The sequence below is a fragment of the Salmo trutta genome, chromosome 26 (genome assembly GCF_901001165.1).
Source record: "Salmo trutta chromosome 26, fSalTru1.1, whole genome shotgun sequence".
Lineage (NCBI taxonomy): Eukaryota > Metazoa > Chordata > Actinopteri > Salmoniformes > Salmonidae > Salmo > Salmo trutta.
The window spans coordinates 20,954,354-20,973,113 of NC_042982.1; the positions used below are offsets into that span (position 1 = coordinate 20,954,354).

The window sequence follows — 18,760 nt, forward strand, 5'->3', positions numbered from 1 at the left end:
CAATGGTAAGTGCTTTGACAAATAGCACATTTTGATCTCCTTCCATCTGTCCAGTGGATTTGTGCCGGTCAATGGCGCCCTCGTCAGGTTGTCTTGAAAGTGACTTTTTGGCGCCTTTTCTCTGCTGATCAGTGTAATATGCTGCTTCACTCACTTGCATTCCATCTGTTATTGGCGTCACAGACGTCTTTTCACCCAAAATTATTTTTAGTGCCAACTTCATTGACGCAAAAGTCAGCACAGTAGAAGCAGTCAAAGCCAGCTGTTTCTCCTTACCATCCAGACAGGCAGTATCTTGCAACTTGAAAACTAACACTGCATCTGGGAGAACCATCTCCCGGAGGGGGAAGGCCAAGATGGCGGCTTGAACAGACGTTTTTTTTTTTACCGAGCTCCGCACCAAAGTTCAGAAAGATTGTGGGAAAAAAACAAGTTTACAGTCATTACTATTACTGTTTTTATTTCTTCAAGATATAAGAACTTTCTTGTGACTGGAATAAGAATTTGATAATTTATTTCGGCATGTCCATGCGAAGTCGTGACAAAAAAAGAAAGGAAGAAGCTAGCCGTTCTATTGCTAATCAACAAGAGAGAAACATGCTTATAGACAACTGCCATAACTACGCTTGCCCTATGGATAATATCATGCTTTCGAATGCTGTTGAAGATGACGAATTCCCCTCTTTACTGGTTACTCCATGCAAACCTCCACCCTCCAAAAAACCCAACATAAACTCTGACATCGTGGCTACCCTCTCCTTACTCATCAACTCCAGGTCTGACGCCATTGAGAAAATGGTAGGCGCGAACACCATGGTTATTGAAGGCTTGAAAAAGACTGGAGTGTGCATGTGGTGAAATAAAGGATGTGGAAAAGGTGGAAAATAATAACAATGTCTACCATACTGCCCTCCCAAGCAAAAAGGCAGTAACTGCTCATTTGGTCAAAAATGAGTTAATGTCATTTTTCATACATTAAATGCATGCTTAATCATGTGGACAACTGTCCTGCCTCTATTGTGTTTTGGAGAAAATGGGGGTCGTATTAGCAGTAACTGCAAAAAGTTACTGTGAAACCAAGGTAAATGGCAATAACTGAACTTACTGCCTTTTAGCTTGGTTTCAACCTGCCCTTGGCTGCAGTTACTGTGTTTTACCTTGGTATCATATCATTATATTCTGATAGTGTCATACAGGTTCGATTGCATCACTGACTGACAGCTACAAACACATACATTGCTAATCTAGGGATACAACACCATGGCACAGCATTCACGGGGGAAAATGATGGTTGAACTTGCTCTGAAACGCTGACATCCAGACACTGGTAAGAACTTGCTAGCTAAGTAGATCTGAGATCCAAATTAATTAGCAAGCTAAGCTAGCTAGCGAGCATAGATGAACAATGCTACCTGCTCTCATAAGATATCTGCAATTGATACTAACTTCAATCTATTAGCCATATAATTAATTATATTCTGAAATTTCATCTGATGGTTTCTTTGAATCAGTACACCATATACACTATTTCTAGCCAGTGACAGCCACCTAGCTAAAACTGACACGCCCCTACCAAAACATCAAAACCAACCTAGTTAGCATTAGCATGAAGCAATCCGTAACGTTACACCACACACACGATCTATAGCCAGCTGACAGTCAGTTGGACGTGCACCCCATACTGAATTGTCAAAAGCCATGCACACTCGTTTTCAGGATGAGCACACACAGCATTGCTAGCTCATTAATAATATATCTACTCGCATGTTCAGGGTTTCTGGTTTTCTTTTATATTCCAGTAATGCGTGACTGTCCCGGTCAGGAAAGTTCATCTCAAATTGTATCCATCATCTTTGTTGGTGGCGTATGTAATTGGTACAACAAGCTTTGACATGCCAAATGTGTGCTCAATGTGTCTGCTTCATTACATGAATGCAGAAAAAACAGTTTTTTGCATGACTTCCACCAATCCCTGTGGTCTAGATGATTAGTATCTATGCGGATCAAAGTTGCCACGTGAGGGTGCATTAGTACAGTACAACCACGTAAATACTAGGTTTTATTCCTGTCAATGTCCATCCATGGAATTGTTTTGTATTTGTAAATAAAAATGAAAATTTAAGAGCCTTTTTCGGAGCAGGTATGAAATTAATAGATGAACTGAGTTATGACAGGGAAAATTGTTTGCACAAGATAAAATCAATATTGATAATATATCCTATATTATAGAATACCTGAAAAGGATTATGATCAAATGTTTGCACACCACAAAATGTCAGTATTAATTATCCATGACAGAATAGAATCATTAGGATGCATGTCCCTGATTTATTTGCTCTATTTATTTCAGTTGAGTTTGAGGGCCACATTCCAACAAAGATTCCTGATCTACCCCCTTTAACTGAAGTCAGTGTCAACACTATTTGAAGAAATAGAGAACTAGTGGGTGGTCTCTGACTCCTTAGACATCAGTCTATCAGATGAGAAATCAATTACCGATGATGAAGATTATCATCCACCTTAAGCCTATCAAACTAGAAATCCAAGATTCCACCAATGGGTAAGCCATGTGGTCCCAAATGCAAGAGGCAATGTACTCAGAATATTTCGGAGGGTAGGCGAAAGGAAATATGGGAAAAGTATTGGGAAGATGAAGTATAAGGAGAAGAGGACATGGATCTTCCACATGGTGGCACAGCAATCTAAGAAAAATATCACTGTTGGTGCTGACAGTTGACGCAGCAGGTCGTTTCTGTACCATCTTCCAAACCAGAGCGGTTTTGCACAACAGGTGTGCAAAGTGTTTTTTTCTGACAACATTGGGCTACCACCCCAAAAATGACAGGCTGATTGTCACGATGATGGGCAAGTCAATCACCACCAAACTGATTCCACCAAAGGATCAGAGGGGAAAGAAAGCTTCAGCGAGCAAATTGAACATGAATCCAATCCTGCAACACATTGAGTCCTTCCATCCCCAAATCAGCCACTATATTTGCCACCATTGGAAAGAAGTCTCAACAGAAGAAGAAAACAATCTCAGTGGTATGGCATGAAGGAACAGATGGTCGGAAGGCAGAGGAGATTACTTCATCTTACGTAACAGCACTGGAGAGGGAGAGAGATGTCAAGCATGCAGTGTATTGGGTGGATAACTGTACTTCTCAAAACAAAAACTGGTGCCTCCTAACATCACTGGTGAGTGTCAATGCTGACTCAACTTTGGAGGACATCACCCTCAAGTTCTTCGAGTCAGGACACACCTTCATGAGTGCAGACCGTTTCCACCATAGTGTGGAACAGGAAATGAAAGCTCGACCTGGAGGTGTGGTGTACGACTTCGGGGACTTCCTCCATGTGGTCGCTACTTCCAATGTAGGCAAGGTGGTGGTCGAAATGAAAAATAAAAATATCCTGGCAGGGAAAGCTGGCAATTCCATCGTCAAGCTGAAGAAGGCAGCAGCACCAGAGATGGCTGAGATCCAGTTGAGGCGTGGATCAAGGAGCCTCTTCTACAAAGTCTCCCATGAAGAAAAGGACTTCAGAGCTTGACTTCATCATGAAGAAAGTCACTCTAGAGACACCCTCGACGCTACGTACACATGGAGTCCAAGAAGATGGACATAATCACCAAGCTGTGTCCTCTGATGCTGTCAAATCGAAGGCAGTTCTGGAATGCCTTGGCTGTGAACAGCATTGCTGAGGATGAGGAGAGATATATGGAAGAGCACTGAATAAGTTTTAAACTTAAATGAAATAAGCATTTTATCAATTGAAGCTAAATGTCATTTGGGTCCTCTTATGAATATGAAAATGTAAATATGTTTAAAATGTATTCTTGAAGCTGTTATTTATTCATTCAAAAGTGTAATTTGAAAAAATATGTTTTATTTATTAGGAAACTCATGGTCATATTTTATCATTTGTATTACCCTACATCATACTTCTATCATGTTCCATCATTATATATTACAAGACAGGTAATCATTTCATGTAATTCAAACAATTGCAGTGCTGCTTTTCACATTTATTCTTATAACAAGACATGGGCTACTTGTCAAACACAGTATGTAATGTGACGGATGCAGAACCTACATCTATGTAAATGCAACTGGTATCTTAGTTACACTGTCAGTAATTACACTGCTCTTGTATTAATAGCAAAAATGAGAAGTAAACTAACAAATGAAAATGGCAGATACTGCTCTTTGCTTTGGTATTACCCTGCAGTTTATAACGTATCATGCCAAGGAAGACGGCAGTAACTGCTGTTTAAGGGTCTGCTGTTTAAGGGTCAGAGGTCAGGGTCAACGTTAATAAAAAATGTACTCATAGTAAGGCAACAGATCATTACATCTCCAATAATCACCCTAGAATTCATTTGGCTGGGCAATTAAAAAAGTTTGAAGCCATTTTTCTCAGTTCCACTCTATGAGCAGTTACTGCCTTTTTGCTTGGGAGGGCAGCATAGACGTCTCACTGATCTGGAACAATACACAAGAAGATGGAACCTGAGACTACGGCGTGCCAGAGGTGGAGAATGAGGATGTGCGAGGAGAGGCTATCTGCATCTGCCAAGAAGTTATGCCTGCAGGGAAGAATAAAGTTGGTGATACCATCGACGTTGTGCATCGCCTCGGCAAGAAGCAACAGCAAAACGATTCAAGACCAAGGAGTATCATCATCCTCTTCACTGCCAGATTCTACAGGGATGCTGTCTGGAAAGCTGCTAGGATGAACGCCTTCCTTCAGAGCCATGGTATGCGTTTCGCAGAGCATCTCAGCCCGGAGGACATAGAAAGGAACAAGTTGTGGCCAACGATCAAGAAAGCACGAAATGAGGGAAAGGCTGCTTACTTCATCGGAGGACGAGGCTTCATCAACGGTTCAGAAATCCGTATTCCTCCCTAAAATCTCACCAGAAGGAACAGATTGATGGTTTTGACCATGGTATTCTCATTTTCCTTGTATTGTTTAACTTTACCTAACAAGCATCAGGTGACTGTTTTTCGGAATACTCAGGTACTTCAATTTATTAGTTTGTTCTTGTATGACCAGAAGGCCTTTTTTTTTTTTTTTCAAACTTACGAAGAAGACAAAGTTATTTATTTTTTATGTATACAGTAACTAAGATACTGTTTTTTTAAAGGGCATACAGGTCTGCTCTGACTTTACACAATTATTGTTCTATTTAGTTATTAATACTTATTTCCAAGTGAAAAAAGTCTTAGGAACATGTATATGTAAAAAAAATAAAAATATTCAATTGTTTTATGATCAGTTTTCATATGCACTTAAAATAGTAGGTACCCTTTTATTTAAATTATTATTTGGTATTTTATTTCTCAGAATAGTTCCTGATTACACTAAAGAGGGTTGTTAGTCTCTCTTACTACAAATAACCCTTGGTTTGGTCTTGAACGTAATTTTCAGTTGAGTTAAATTTCAATAGCCAGATAACAGCTAGCTCAAGAGTTTATGGAATAAGCTATTTTCACTTTAAGTTGGCTTAAATAGTGCAGATCTCGGTTCCTTATCACTTACGTTCACTGCTCCTACGTTTTTGACTCATCCTACTACAGTTTACACTTGTTGTTTTGTCTTTGTCTATAGTTTATCTTAATGCTAGGGGGTTATGAAACAATGTGACGCAAAAGGCCTTATTTTTATTTGCTAAACAATTTTGAACAGAATTTAGCTTTTTTCAAGAGTCTCACTCAATTTCGGCTGATGCCAACTTCTGGAGGCCACAGTGGGGCAACGATATTTGGCTTTCCCATGGATCTGAACGCTCCGCTGGTGTCACTACAATGAAAAATACCTTTGGTGGTAATATTCTACACTTGGAATGTGACCCTTTAGTCACTTTATTTGTCTTGTGATCAGTTACAATGACATTACGCTCATTACTGTAAACTTCTACGGGTACAACACCATACATGAGAATGATGAGTTGCTTGAATCTATAGAGAAACATAACCAATTAAGTATATCTACATTTCCGAATTCGTTATTATTGATAGGTGTCACGACCGTGTGGAGAGACGGACCAAGGCGCAGCGTGATTGGAGTTCTACATCTTTATTTTTAGTGAAACTTAAAACAAACCAAGAAACAAACAATGACCGTGCAGTACTGAGGTGCAACATGCACTAACTCAAAAGCAATATCCCACAAAGCAGGTGAGAACAGGGAACCCTTAATAAGTATGATCCCCAATTAGAGACAACGATAATCAGCTGCCTCTAATTGGGAACCATACTCAATCCCAAAACATAGAAAGAAAATGACTAGAACACCCCCCTAGTCACGCTCTGACCTAAACATCATGGAGAACCAAAGGCTCTCCATGGTCAGGGCGTGACAATAGGAGGGGAATTTAACATTACTATAGACAATATATTACTATAGACAATTCAACTGATAGATGGCCCCCAGGTAGGCCAACCAATCAGAATTTGGGTTTAATACTTTTTATGGAAAGGTTTGATCTTACTGCTATATGGAGAGAGAGGTTTCCTGCCGACAGATCGTTCACTTGGAGTAACAAAACAGGTTCCAGACAATCCAGAATAGATTTTTGGCTTATATCCAAATGTATTGATAGTGAGTGTGTTACTACAAATATTTGTACTACTCCCCTCACAGACCATAGGGCCATTTACATTGATATCAAAATATTTACCCCTGATACTAACCTTGGTAGAGCATCCTACTGGAAGCTAAATAGCTCATTTATTAAATAATGATATAGTTAAGTTTGAGGTTAAAGATCTACTTTCACACTTTTGGGAAAGGGCTTGTGAAGAAAAATCTTATTGCAAGAACTGGGAGCTCTTTAAATTTGAGGTGTCCAAATACCTTAGAAAATATGGTAGTAATCTTGCTAAGACCAGAAGAGTTGAGGAGGAAAAGGTGATCATTAAGATAACTTCCCTTTCTCAGAGGTCCCCAGCCGGCCTCTCGGGAGAGGAGAAGATGGAACTGATTGAGTTACAAAATAAACTGGATAATATACACTGCTCAAAAAAATAAAGGGAACACTTGAACAACACAATGTAACTCCAAGTCAATCACACTTCTGTGAAATCAAACTGTCCACTTAGGAAGCAACACTGATTGACAATACATTTCACATGCTGTTGTGCAAATGGAATAGACAACAGGTGGAAATTATAGGCAATTAGCAAGACACCCCCAATAAAGGAGTGGTTCTGCAGGTGGGGACCACAGACCACTTCTCAGTTCCTATGCTTCCTGGCTGATGTTTTGGTCACTTTTGAATGCTGGCGGTGCTTTCACTCTAGTGGTAGCATGAGACGGAGTCTACAACCCACACAAGTGGCTCAGGTAGTGCAGCTCATCCAGGATGGCACATCAATGCGAGCTATGCCAAGAAGGTTTGCTGTGTCTGTCAGCGTAGTGTCCAGAGCATGGAGGCGCTACCAGGAGACAGGCCAGTACATCAGGAGACGTGGAGGAGGCGGTAGGAGGGCAACAACCCAGCAGCAGGACCGCTACCTCCACCTTTTTGCAAGGAGGAGCAGGAGAAGCACTGCCAGAGCCCTGCAAAATGACCTCCAGCAGGCCACAAATGTGCATGTGTCTGCTCAAACGGTCAGAAACAGACTCCATGAGGGTGGTATGAGGGCCCGACGTCCACAGGTGGGGGTTGTGCTTACAGCCCAATACCGTGCAGGACGTTTGGCATTTGCCAGAAAACACCAAGATTGGCAAATTCGCCACTGGCGCCCTGTGCTCTTCACAGATGAAAGCAGGTTCACACTGAGCACGTGACAGACGTGACAGAGTCTGGAGACGCCGTGGAGAACGTTCTGCTGCCTGCAACATCCTCCAGCATGACCGGTTTGGTGGTGGGTCAGTCATGGTGTGGGGTGGCATTTCTTTGGGGGGCCGCACAGCCCTCCATGTGCTCGCCAGAGGTAGCCTGGCTGCCATTAGGTACCGAGATGAGATCCTCAGACCCCTTGTGAGACCATATGCTGGTGCGGTTGGCCCTGGGTTCCTCCAATGCTAGACCTCATGTGGCTGGAGTGTGTCAGCAGTTCCTGCAAGAGGAAGGCATTGATGCTATGGACTGGCCCGCCCGTTCCATAGACCTGAATCCAATTGAGCACATCTGGGACATCATGTCTCGCTCCATCCACCAATGCCACATTGCACCACAGACTGTCCAGGAGTTGGCGGATGCTTTAGTCCAGGTCTGGGAGGAGATCCCTCAGGAGACCATCCGCCACCTCATCAGGAGCACGCCCAGGCGTTGTAGGGAGGTCATACAGGCACGTGGAGGCCACACACACTACTGAGCCTCATGTTGACTTGTTTTAAGGACATTACATCAAAGTTGGATCAGCCTGTAGTGTGGTTTTCCACTTTAATTTTGATTGTGACTCCAAATCCAGACCTCCATGGGTTGATAAATTGGATTTCCATTGATTATTTTTGTGTGATTTTGTTGTCAGCACATTCAACTATGTAAAGAAAAAAGTATTTAATAAGATTATTTCTTTCATTCAGATCTAGGATGTGTTGTTTAAGTGTTCCCTTTATTTTTTTGAGCAGTATATATAGATTAAAAGCAGGAGGAGCCTTTATTAGATCTAGGAAAAAATGGATTGAGGAGGGAGAACAGAATTCATCCTATTTCTTTAGACTTGAGAAATTTCACTCTACAAATAACACTATCCATAAGTTAAACATTGATGGTGTTATTACAGATGACCAAAAATGAATCGCTAAATACTGTAGCAATTTTTACAGAAAATTGTATAGCTCTATGTACTGTCAGGAATCCACAGATATGTTTTTTGACTCACTGAATAATGTTCACTCTATCAGTGATATAGAATCTAAACAGTGTGATGATGTCACGTCCTGACCAGTAAAGGGGTTATTTGTTATTGTAGTTTGGTCAGGGGGTGTCAGGGGGTGTTTGTTTTACGTGGTTCGGGGTTTGTTGGGCTATGTACTTATGTAAGAGGGGTGTTTGTTTTATGTGTTCCGGGGATTTTTGGTCTATGTTCTATGTTAGACTAGACTGAACATAGAAATACACTGTTTAGTTCATTGGATTGACCTTCAATTGGAGGCAGCTGTTCCTCGTTGCCTCTGATTGAAGGTCCTATGTATAGGGGTGTTTTTGTAATGGGATTTGTGGGTAGTTGTTTCCTGTTTCGTGTCTGTGCACCTGACAGAACTGTTTAGTGTTGTTCGTTGTTTTGTATACGTGATTTGTTTGTTTTTCCTTCTTTTGATTTAATAAAGAAGATGAGTATACACGTTCCCGCTGCACCTTGGTCCAATCCTTACGACGCCCGTTACAGATGAACCCATCAAAGTTGAAGAGATTATACAGTCTATAAAACATCTAAAGAACAATAAATCACCAGGTGTTGATGGAATTACATCAGAATTTTACAAATTATTTTCTGAATAAGTAGCTCCCTTCCTATTTGAAGTTTTTTTTTAGAGTTTAGAGAGTATTAAAAACAATGTTCTCCCTCCTACAATGAGTCAGGAGTTAATGACACTGATACCTAAGCCTAAAAAAGAAGTGCTGCTCATCGATAACTGGTGTCCAATTTGTCTTCTTAATAATGACTATAAGATATTAGCCTTTCTACTTGCAAAAATAATTAAAGAAGTCCTGGATGCAATCATTGATGAAACACAGTCTGGCTTTATGAGGAACAGACATATTTCTAACAATTCTAGTATTAGTCTAGTATTAGACATACTTGACTACTCAGACCTAATAACCGAGGATAGCTTCATTTTTTATTTTTCGATTTTTATAAAGCATTTGACACAGTAGAGCATCAGTTCCTCTTCCACTCCCTTGAGAGACTTGGCTTTGGGGATTTTTTCTGTAAGGCTATTATGACTCTATACAAATGGTAACAGCTCTATCAAATTGAAATATGGCACCTCACCTAGATTTTAGTTAAAGAGAGGAATTAGGCAAGGTTGTCCTATCTCGCCGTACCTGTTTTTATTAATCACCCAACTTCTTACAAATTATTTAAATAATATTCCTGTACAAGGTATTTCCATAGCTGGTAAATAAATTATTATAAGCAAACTGGCTGACGATACTACACTTTTTCTGAAAGATGCTAACTAAATTCCCATATCGATCAATGTGATGCAATCCTTTTCCAAAGCATCTGGTCTATATCTTAACATTAATAAATGTGAGCTCATGGCTGTCAAAGATTGTGTGACACCTTCATATTATGGTATTCCAGTAAAAGAAGAACTTACATATTTAGGCATAACCATTACAAAGGATCAGAAGTCTAGAGGCTTACTAAATTGTAACCCTCTTATTAAAAAACCCCAGAAGAAGCTAAATCAATTGCTACAAAGGGACTTATCTTTAAAAGGAAGGAGTCCTAATAACCAAGGCTGAAGGTATCTCTAGACTAACATATGGCGCTTTATCTTTATATCTTGACAGTAAAATAAGCAAGGGGATAGACCAGATGCTTTTCAACTTTTTGTGGAGAAAACGTACCCATTACATTAGGAAAACTGTTGTAATGAATACTTATGAGAATAATGGGCTGAATTTTCTGGACTTTACTACCTTAAATAATACTTTTAAGATCAATTGGATAAAACAATTCCTAAGAAGACCCACTTCTATGTGGAATTTTATTCCTCATCATGTCTTCTACTTTTGCTGGCCTTAACTTCATGTTGGTTTGCAATTATAATATTGACAAATTTCCAGTGAAACGTTCTGCTTTTCAACAGCAGGTTTTCTTGTCATGGTCCTTAATTTATAAGCATAATTTTTCTCCACACAGATATTATATATGGAATAAATTGTTTTTAGAATATTGGTTCCGAAATAATATCCTATTGGTGAGCCAATTTGTAAATGCAGAGGGTATTTTACTCAGTTATAAGGAATTCTTATCACTTTACAAGGTCCCTGTAACACCTAAAGATTTTGCAATTGTTTTAGATGCCATTCCCTCAGGTGTTGCTTTATTATTCAGGAACGTGTCAAGACCTGACCCTCAGAACCTACCTTCCATTAACCCTGTTGACTCATCAGTAGGAAAGATTTGTTTCTCTTTTGGTCCATTCAACAACAGAGCGATACGAACCTTGTTTCAGCAGGATGTATCTATACCTTATGTCATGCCTTATTGGAATGGATTTATTGATAATATATGTTGGAAAAAAGTTTGGATGTTGCCACACACATACCTACTTGTTAACAAAATTAAGGAAGTTTCCTTTAAAATTATTCATAAATATTATCCTGCCAACCACTATATGAAGAAGTTTAAGGAAAACATCAACTCAAATTGCTCCTTTTGTAATGACCACCCAGTAACAGTGTTGCATCTTTTTTGGCATTGTATTCAAGTAAGAAAACTGTGGCAAGACATCAGTAGATTTATAATTGAACACATTTATGAAGATTTTACACTATTGTGGAGAGATGTACTGCTTGGATTCTTTACCTACGATAGAAATAAGCTGAAACATTTTTATGTAATTAATTTCATTATTCTTTTGGCCAAATTTCATATTCACAAATGTAAATTTACAAACAAAACACATTTTCTTACCTTACAAAAGAAATTGAACTGTATTTTAAGACAATTAAATACTCTACTAACAAAAAAGCTGTTAGAATAATAAGTATGTATGTCCCTTAAAGTCCTTGTGTAATGTGATATGGTACCCCCAGCCCAATTGTCCTTTGTATATTATTTATATATACTTGTGTTCCCACATGTACTTCCTGTATTGATTTGTTAATATTTTGTAACATTTTTTTACTCTGTTCAAAATCAATTATGTAGTCCTTCATTGCAACCGAAATGTCTCTAGTAACACTGTCAAAGTTTGAATATGCCTCGTAGGCATCTTCTTTAATAAACACAGAATCCAGTGCTCTAATGAAAGTTCCCATACCATCATCCTCCAAGTCCTCAACAAATATTTCCAGTGCTGTATCTCTCGCTCTTCCTTCGAGCGATAATACCACCACAAGTGCTTGCTTTTTCTTGTCCAGATTAGTAACCCGTGTCCAGATTCCTAGTTCATTTTTCCAACTTTCATACGACCTCAACGGATATTACAACGCGAGGTGGCACGTTGTCGTTATTAGCCATCCTCTGCTACCAATGTTAACACAAAAAATAGCACAATACATGGTTGCCATTGCACTCAGGCTAGGTTAATCAACAATGAGACTCCTGCGTAGGCACACTAATAACATAGTGATAGCACCGTAATATCAGAAATATTGGCATACTTAAAACACGAACTTAACAACACACACATGGTTTTTGCTAATGGGTAGTTTTTCAACAACAAATTGCTGATAGGTAGCTTTTCAAACAGTCTGTTAAAGCTTTGTACTAAATATAGCCTGTCTAAATTCAAATAATTTTTCAAAATGTAAATGTAATGAGAGCCTGAATGTATGAAAGGGTAAAGTACTTAAGTAGTACTTTAAAGTATTTTTACTTAAGTCATTTTTTGGGGGGTATCTGTACTTTTACTTCACTACATTCCTTAAGAAAATATTTCACTTTTTACTCCATTTTCCTTGACACCCAAAAGTACTCGTTACATTTTGAATGCTTAGCAGGACAGGAAAATAGTCTAATTCACGCACTTATCAAGAGAACATCCCTGGTCATCCCTACTGCCTCTGATCTGGCGGACTAAACACACATGCTTCGTTTGTAAATGATAGTGATGGGTCATTCGCGAACGGGTTGGCTCTAAGAGCCGGCTCTTGTAGGTGAATGTTGGGAGCTGGCTCGCATATCAGAAAAGCCGAATCTATTTATAGAAATATATAAAAAATTAAGATATGAATAATCAAAAGATTTAAATGAATAGAATTAAGTAATTCAAAGAACGAAAAAATAATATAGGCCTAAATGCTCAAGCGCACACATTCGTTCTGACTGTCTGCTCCGACTAACAGCCTCACCTGTTGTTCCTGTCAATCAGACACGCAGTGTCAACCAATGAACCAAAGATGCGTGAGGGAGGGCCGAGCCAACTCACTCACAGTCACACACTTGGCAGCCGAGGACAGAGAGGAAGGACAGCTGTGAAAACAACAGCTGGAAAATGAGTCGGAAACACAGTAGCATTTGGATGCATTTTAATAATGTAGACAATGTTAGAGCACAGTGTAGAATTTGCCAAAACAAAATCTCATATACAGCCGGTTCTACGCACAACCTACACCGGCATATGCGAACTGTGCACCCAACTGGGAAGCTAGCTGTAGCGGAGCTTCAAGAAACTAGCGGGCCTGCTAGTGATAGTGGTGGAGCCAGCACCTCCACACGTGGAGATGTATCCACTCAGTCAAGTAGGCCTACTCCGCGAACCACAGCAACGCAGTCTTCTATGGACCAGTTTATGCCAAAGTCTATGTCCGTAGCAAAACAAGGCCAAATTGATATTGCATTGGCTAAAATTATTGCCACCGATTTCCAGCCATTTCGATCGTGGAGGACAGAGGTTTTAGAAATAATAGCAATAGTCTAAATCCAATGTACACAATTCCAAGCAGGAAAACTCGTTCAAAATCACTTATTCCACAACTGTACGAGAGCACACAGGCTTCAGTGCGGGAAAGAGTCCAAAAAGCTACTGCAGTTTGCCTTACCACTGCCTGCTGGACGTCAAGGGTAACCACTTCTTACATGTCGTTTACTTGCACTTCATTGAATATTTTTTGTCTTCTGGACTGCTTTGAGTTCAGCGACAGACACACCTCAGAGAACTTGGCAGAGGAACTGTTGAGAGTGGCCAGAGAATGGCAGTAGATGGAAAAGTGGTGTGTTTTGTTAGCGACAATGCAGCTAACATAACCAAAGCCGTTAAAATGGACCCATCATCCATGTCTTGCCCACACAATCAACCTGATTGTAAGAGATGCTCTGAAGGTGATGAAGCCCACTGTGGACAAAGTGAAAGCAACTGCGGAATACTTCCACAGGAGCTCAGTAGGTGCTGAAAAACGAAAGTCTACACAACGCCAGATGGGGATGCCTGAGCTGAGGCCTAAACAAGACTGCACTACAAGGTGGAATTCAATATTTTATATGTTGAAGCGGTTTCTTGAGTCAAAGGATGCCATCGTCTCTACCCTGGCCATTGTCAATGCATCTGTTTGTTACATTTATATGCACTTTGTTAACATACATTAAAAAAAAGTATACTTTAAATGCACATGTGTTATAGCATCCTTCTTTTTTACATTTTCAATTTGTGGGATGCTGCAGTTTTGCAAATTGTTATTTATTTTTCTTTGATATGGTGCAATATTCTATTATACTGTTCAGATTGTGTTCGTTTTGAATGGTTAGATTTATATGCACTTTGTTTATATACATAAAAATAAATACTTTAAATGCAAATGTTTAATAACATTCTTTTCCATAACAAACCAATGCATTTTTAAATACATTGTGGTTAAGGTAGAGTATGATTTCATTTAATTAGAGTTGTTTTAACACCAATCATAGTCATAGTATCTCAAACTGTTTGACTTGAAAAAATACAAAACATATATTTTTTTAAAGAGCCATTTGGGAGCCAAAAGAGCCAGCTCTTTTTGGTGAGCTGAGCCGAGCCGAACGAGCCGGCTCACTGAAAAGAGCCGGAATGCCCATCACTAGTAAATGATGTCTGAATGTTGGAGTGTGCCCTTGGCTTTCTGTAAATGAAAAAAACAAAAATGGTGCCATCCGGTTTGCTTAATTTAAGGAATTTGAAATGATTTATACTTTTACTTTTGATATTTAACTATATTTTAAACCAAATACTTAGACTTTTACTCAAGTAGAATTTTACTGGGTGACTTTTACTTTTCGATTAAGGTATCTTTACTTTTACTCAAGTATGACAGTTGGATACTTTTTCCACCACTGGTAACTTCTAAAACCACAAACATGAAATCCAAGAATATATAGACTACACTATTGAAAAGTAAACATATGTTCTGTATTATGAGATTTTTATCATGTTTTACTATATGATGATGACGACTTTATAGATCCGTGCTTTTAACAATTCATTTTGTCTTTCTAAATACCCATGAATTTCAGTGATTATTTGACTACCATGTGGGATAGCTTTAATAAAGTAGTCAGTAAGTGAAGTGGGTCTATATCCAGTGTTGTAGAGACACTGACGGGCTCTGCTGCTCTCCCCTCTCCACAGGCACACTGACAGTGGAGCAAATCTACCAGGACAGGGACAAGTTTGCCCAGCTGGTGAGGGAGGTGGCAGCTCCCGACGTGGGCAGGATGGGCATCGAGATCCTCAGCTTCACTATCAAGGTGAGTCTGTTGAGGGTGCCATGAAGTGTGGAGGTAAAGGCAGTTAAACACACCTTTTTTTATATTTTGAATGTTGTTTTTTTGCCTTTGCTGTGTTTATCGTGTGACTTTAAAAAAATATATATTTTGCATTCCATGTGTATTGGTGCTTGTTTTCCTATGGAATTTAATGGATGATGTTGATTGGGAGGCGACTCCAATTAACTAGTCTTCACCGTTGTTGATTATGATTGATTGTGGACTGGTAGTAAGTAGGTCTAATAGCTGTGAATTAGACTAGACTGTCACAGTCCCCATCAATGAGATCCACTTTTAATTATACATTTACATTTTACATTTAAGTCATTTAGCAGACGCTCTTATCCAGAGCGACTTACAAATTGGTGCATTCACCTATAATATCCAGTAGAACAAACACTTTACAATAGTGCATCTAAATCCTTTAAAGGGGGGGGGGGGTTAGAAGGATTACTTTATCCTATCCCAGGTATTCCTTAAAGAGGTGGGGTTTCAGGTGTCTCCGGAAGGTGGTGATTGACTCCGCTGTCCTGGCATCGTGAGGGAGATTGTTCCACCATTGGGGTGCCAGAGCGGCGAACAGTTTTGACTGGGCTGAGCGGGAACTGTGCTTCCTCAGAGGTAGGGAGGCGAGCAGGCCAGAGGTGGATGAACGCAGTGCCCTTGTTTGGGTGTAGGGCCTGATCAGAGCCTGAAGGTACGGAGGTGCCGTTCCCCTCACAGCTCCGTAGGCAAGCACCATGGTCTTGTAGCGGATGCGAGCTTCAACTGGAAGCCAGTGGAGAGAGCGGAGGAGCGGGGTGACGTGAGAGAACTTGGGAAGGTTGAACACCAGACGGGCTGCGGCGTTCTGGATGAGTTGTAGGGGTTTGATGGCACAGGCAGGGAGCCCAGCCAACAGCGAGTTGCAGTAATCCAGACGGGAGATGACAAGTGCCTGGATTAGGACCTGCGCCGCTTCCTGTGTGAGGCAGGGTCGTACTCTGCGAATGTTGTAGAGCATGAACCTACAGGATCGGGTCACCGCCTTGATGTTAGTGGAGAACGACAGGGTGTTGTCCAGGATCACGCCAAGGTTCTTAGCACTCTGGGAGGAGGACACAAGGGAGTTGTCAACCGTGATGGCGAGATCATGGAACGGGCAGTCCTTCCCCGGGAGGAAGAGCAGCTCCGTCTTGCCGAGGTTCAGCTTGAGGTGGTGATCCGTCATCCACACTGATATGTCTGCCAGACATGCAGAGATGCGATTCGCCACCTGGTTGTCAGAAGGGGGAAAGGAGAAGATTAATTGTGTGTCGTCTGCATAGCAATGATAGGAGAGACCGTGTGAGGATATGACAGAGCCAAGTGACTTGGTGTATAGCGAGAATAGGAGAGGGCCTAGAACAGAGCCCTGGGGGACACCAGTGGTGAGAGCACGTGGTGCGGAGACAGCTTCTCGCCACGCCACCTGGTAGGAGCGACCTGTCAGGTAGGACGCAATCCAAGCGTGGGCCGCGCCGGAGATGCCCAGCTCGGAGAGGGTGGAGAGGAGGATCTGATGGTTCACAGTATCAAAGGCAGCAGATAGGTCTAGAAGGATGAGAGCAGAGGAGAGAGAGTTAGCTTTAGCAGTGCGGAGAGCCTCCGTGACACAGAGAAGAGCAGTCTCAGTTGAATGCCCAGTCTTGAAACCTGACTGATTAGGATCAAGAAGGTCATTCTGAGAGAGATAGCAGGAGAGCTGGCCAAGGACGGCACGTTCAAGAGTTTTGGAGAGAAAAGAAAGAAGGGATACTGGTCTGTAGTTGTTGACATCGGAGGGATCGAGTGTAGGTTTTTTCAGAAGGGGTGCAACTCTCGCTCTCTTGAAGACGGAAGGGACGTAGCCAGCGGTCAAGGATGAGTTGATGAGCGAGGTGAGGTAGGGGAGAAGGTCTCCGGAAATGGTCTGGAGAAGAGAGGAGGGGATAGGGTCAAGTGGGCAGGTTGTTGGGCGGCCGGCCGTCACAAGACGCGAGATTTCATCTGGAGAGAGAGGGGAGAAAGAGGTCAAAGCACAGGGTAGGGCAGTGTGAGCAGGACCAGCGGTGTCGCTTGACTTAGCAAACGAGGATCGGATGTCGTCAACCTTCTTTTCAAAATGGTTGACGAAGTCATCCGCAGTGAGGGAGGAGGGGGGGGGAGGGGGAGGAGGATTCAGGAGGGAGGAGAAGGTAGCAAAAAGCTTCCTAGGGTTGGAGGCAGATGCTTATCAGCTCTTCACTGCAAGGGCTACAATCAATTAGATGTTATCACACGTTGTTGGACATTTTATTGACGTTTTTGTTCCCTCGAGTGTCTCAGGTTGTGTGTTGTAATCTGAGCTTGTGTGTGCGTGTGTGTGTGTGTGTGTGTGTGTGTGTGTGCGTGCGTGCGTGCGTGCGTGCGTGTGTGTTGTAGGATGTCTATGATAAACTGGACTACTTGAGCTCCCTGGGGAAAACTCAGACAGCAGCAGTTCAGAGGGATGCAGACATCGGTGTGGCAGAGGCAGAAAGAGATGCTGGGATAAGAGTAAGATTCAATAAACTTGATTAATTCCAGAGGGCAGTTATTTCTGGGGCTCTGTTTGTCTGTATTAATATACATACTTTTCATTTGAGAGGTTTGTAAGTTCATTTTATTAATTTCCCCTTTTCCTCTCATGTATATTATTCTCTCTCACTCTCTTGCCAGGAAGCTGAGTGCAAGAAGGAGATGATGGATGTCAAGTTCCTGGCCGACACCAAGATGGCCGACTCCAAACGAGAACTTGAACTGCAGAAGGCTGCTTTCAACCAAGAAGTCAACACCAAGGTCTGCATGAACTCCATGCTCCACTCTTGAATGCCAGTTAAATAAGTACAGTGTGGTAGAAATTCCAGTCTACTAAATGATTCTATGATGTTGGTCCATCCGAGTCTAAATTATCATTAGGCGTTAGTAATTTAGTAAATGCGACATCTTACGTGATCAGAGAGCCTGGAATGAACATTGAATATAGCCCTAAGCAGCCAAATGCTCCCTCCAGCCAACCTTAACATTAAAACTCCTCTATCAACATAGACGGCCAAGTCATGATCCTGTCTCTGTCTGTGTGCTTCAACATGGACGTCATGGTCATGTCTCTCTCTGTCCCTGTGTCTCCAGAAAGCGGAAGCTCAGCTGGCCTATGAGCTGCAGGCAGCTAAAGAACAGCAGAAGATCAGGCTGGAGGAGATAGAGATTGAGGTGGTTCAGAGGAAGAAGCAGATCACCATTGAGGAGAAGGAGATTGTCCGCACAGAGAAGGAGCTCATTGCCATAGTGAAGAGGCCTGCCGAGGCAGAGGCATACAAGATGCAGCAGCTGGCTGAGGGACAGAAGTAGGAACACCTTTTATA

General features: G+C 41.3%; 1 protein-coding gene across 1 annotated transcript in view; it reads left to right on the forward strand.

Annotated features, from left to right (window-relative positions):
• LOC115163388 (flotillin-2) overlaps positions 1 to 18,760 on the forward strand; it is a 47,019-nt gene that overhangs the window by 19,523 nt on the left and 8,736 nt on the right. The window contains exons 5-8 of the mRNA XM_029715216.1: positions 15,241 to 15,359; positions 17,799 to 17,912; positions 18,075 to 18,194; positions 18,528 to 18,742. Coding sequence (XP_029571076.1) covers positions 15,241 to 15,359; positions 17,799 to 17,912; positions 18,075 to 18,194; positions 18,528 to 18,742 — 568 coding nt within the window. The remainder of the gene's footprint in view (positions 1 to 15,240; positions 15,360 to 17,798; positions 17,913 to 18,074; positions 18,195 to 18,527; positions 18,743 to 18,760) is intronic.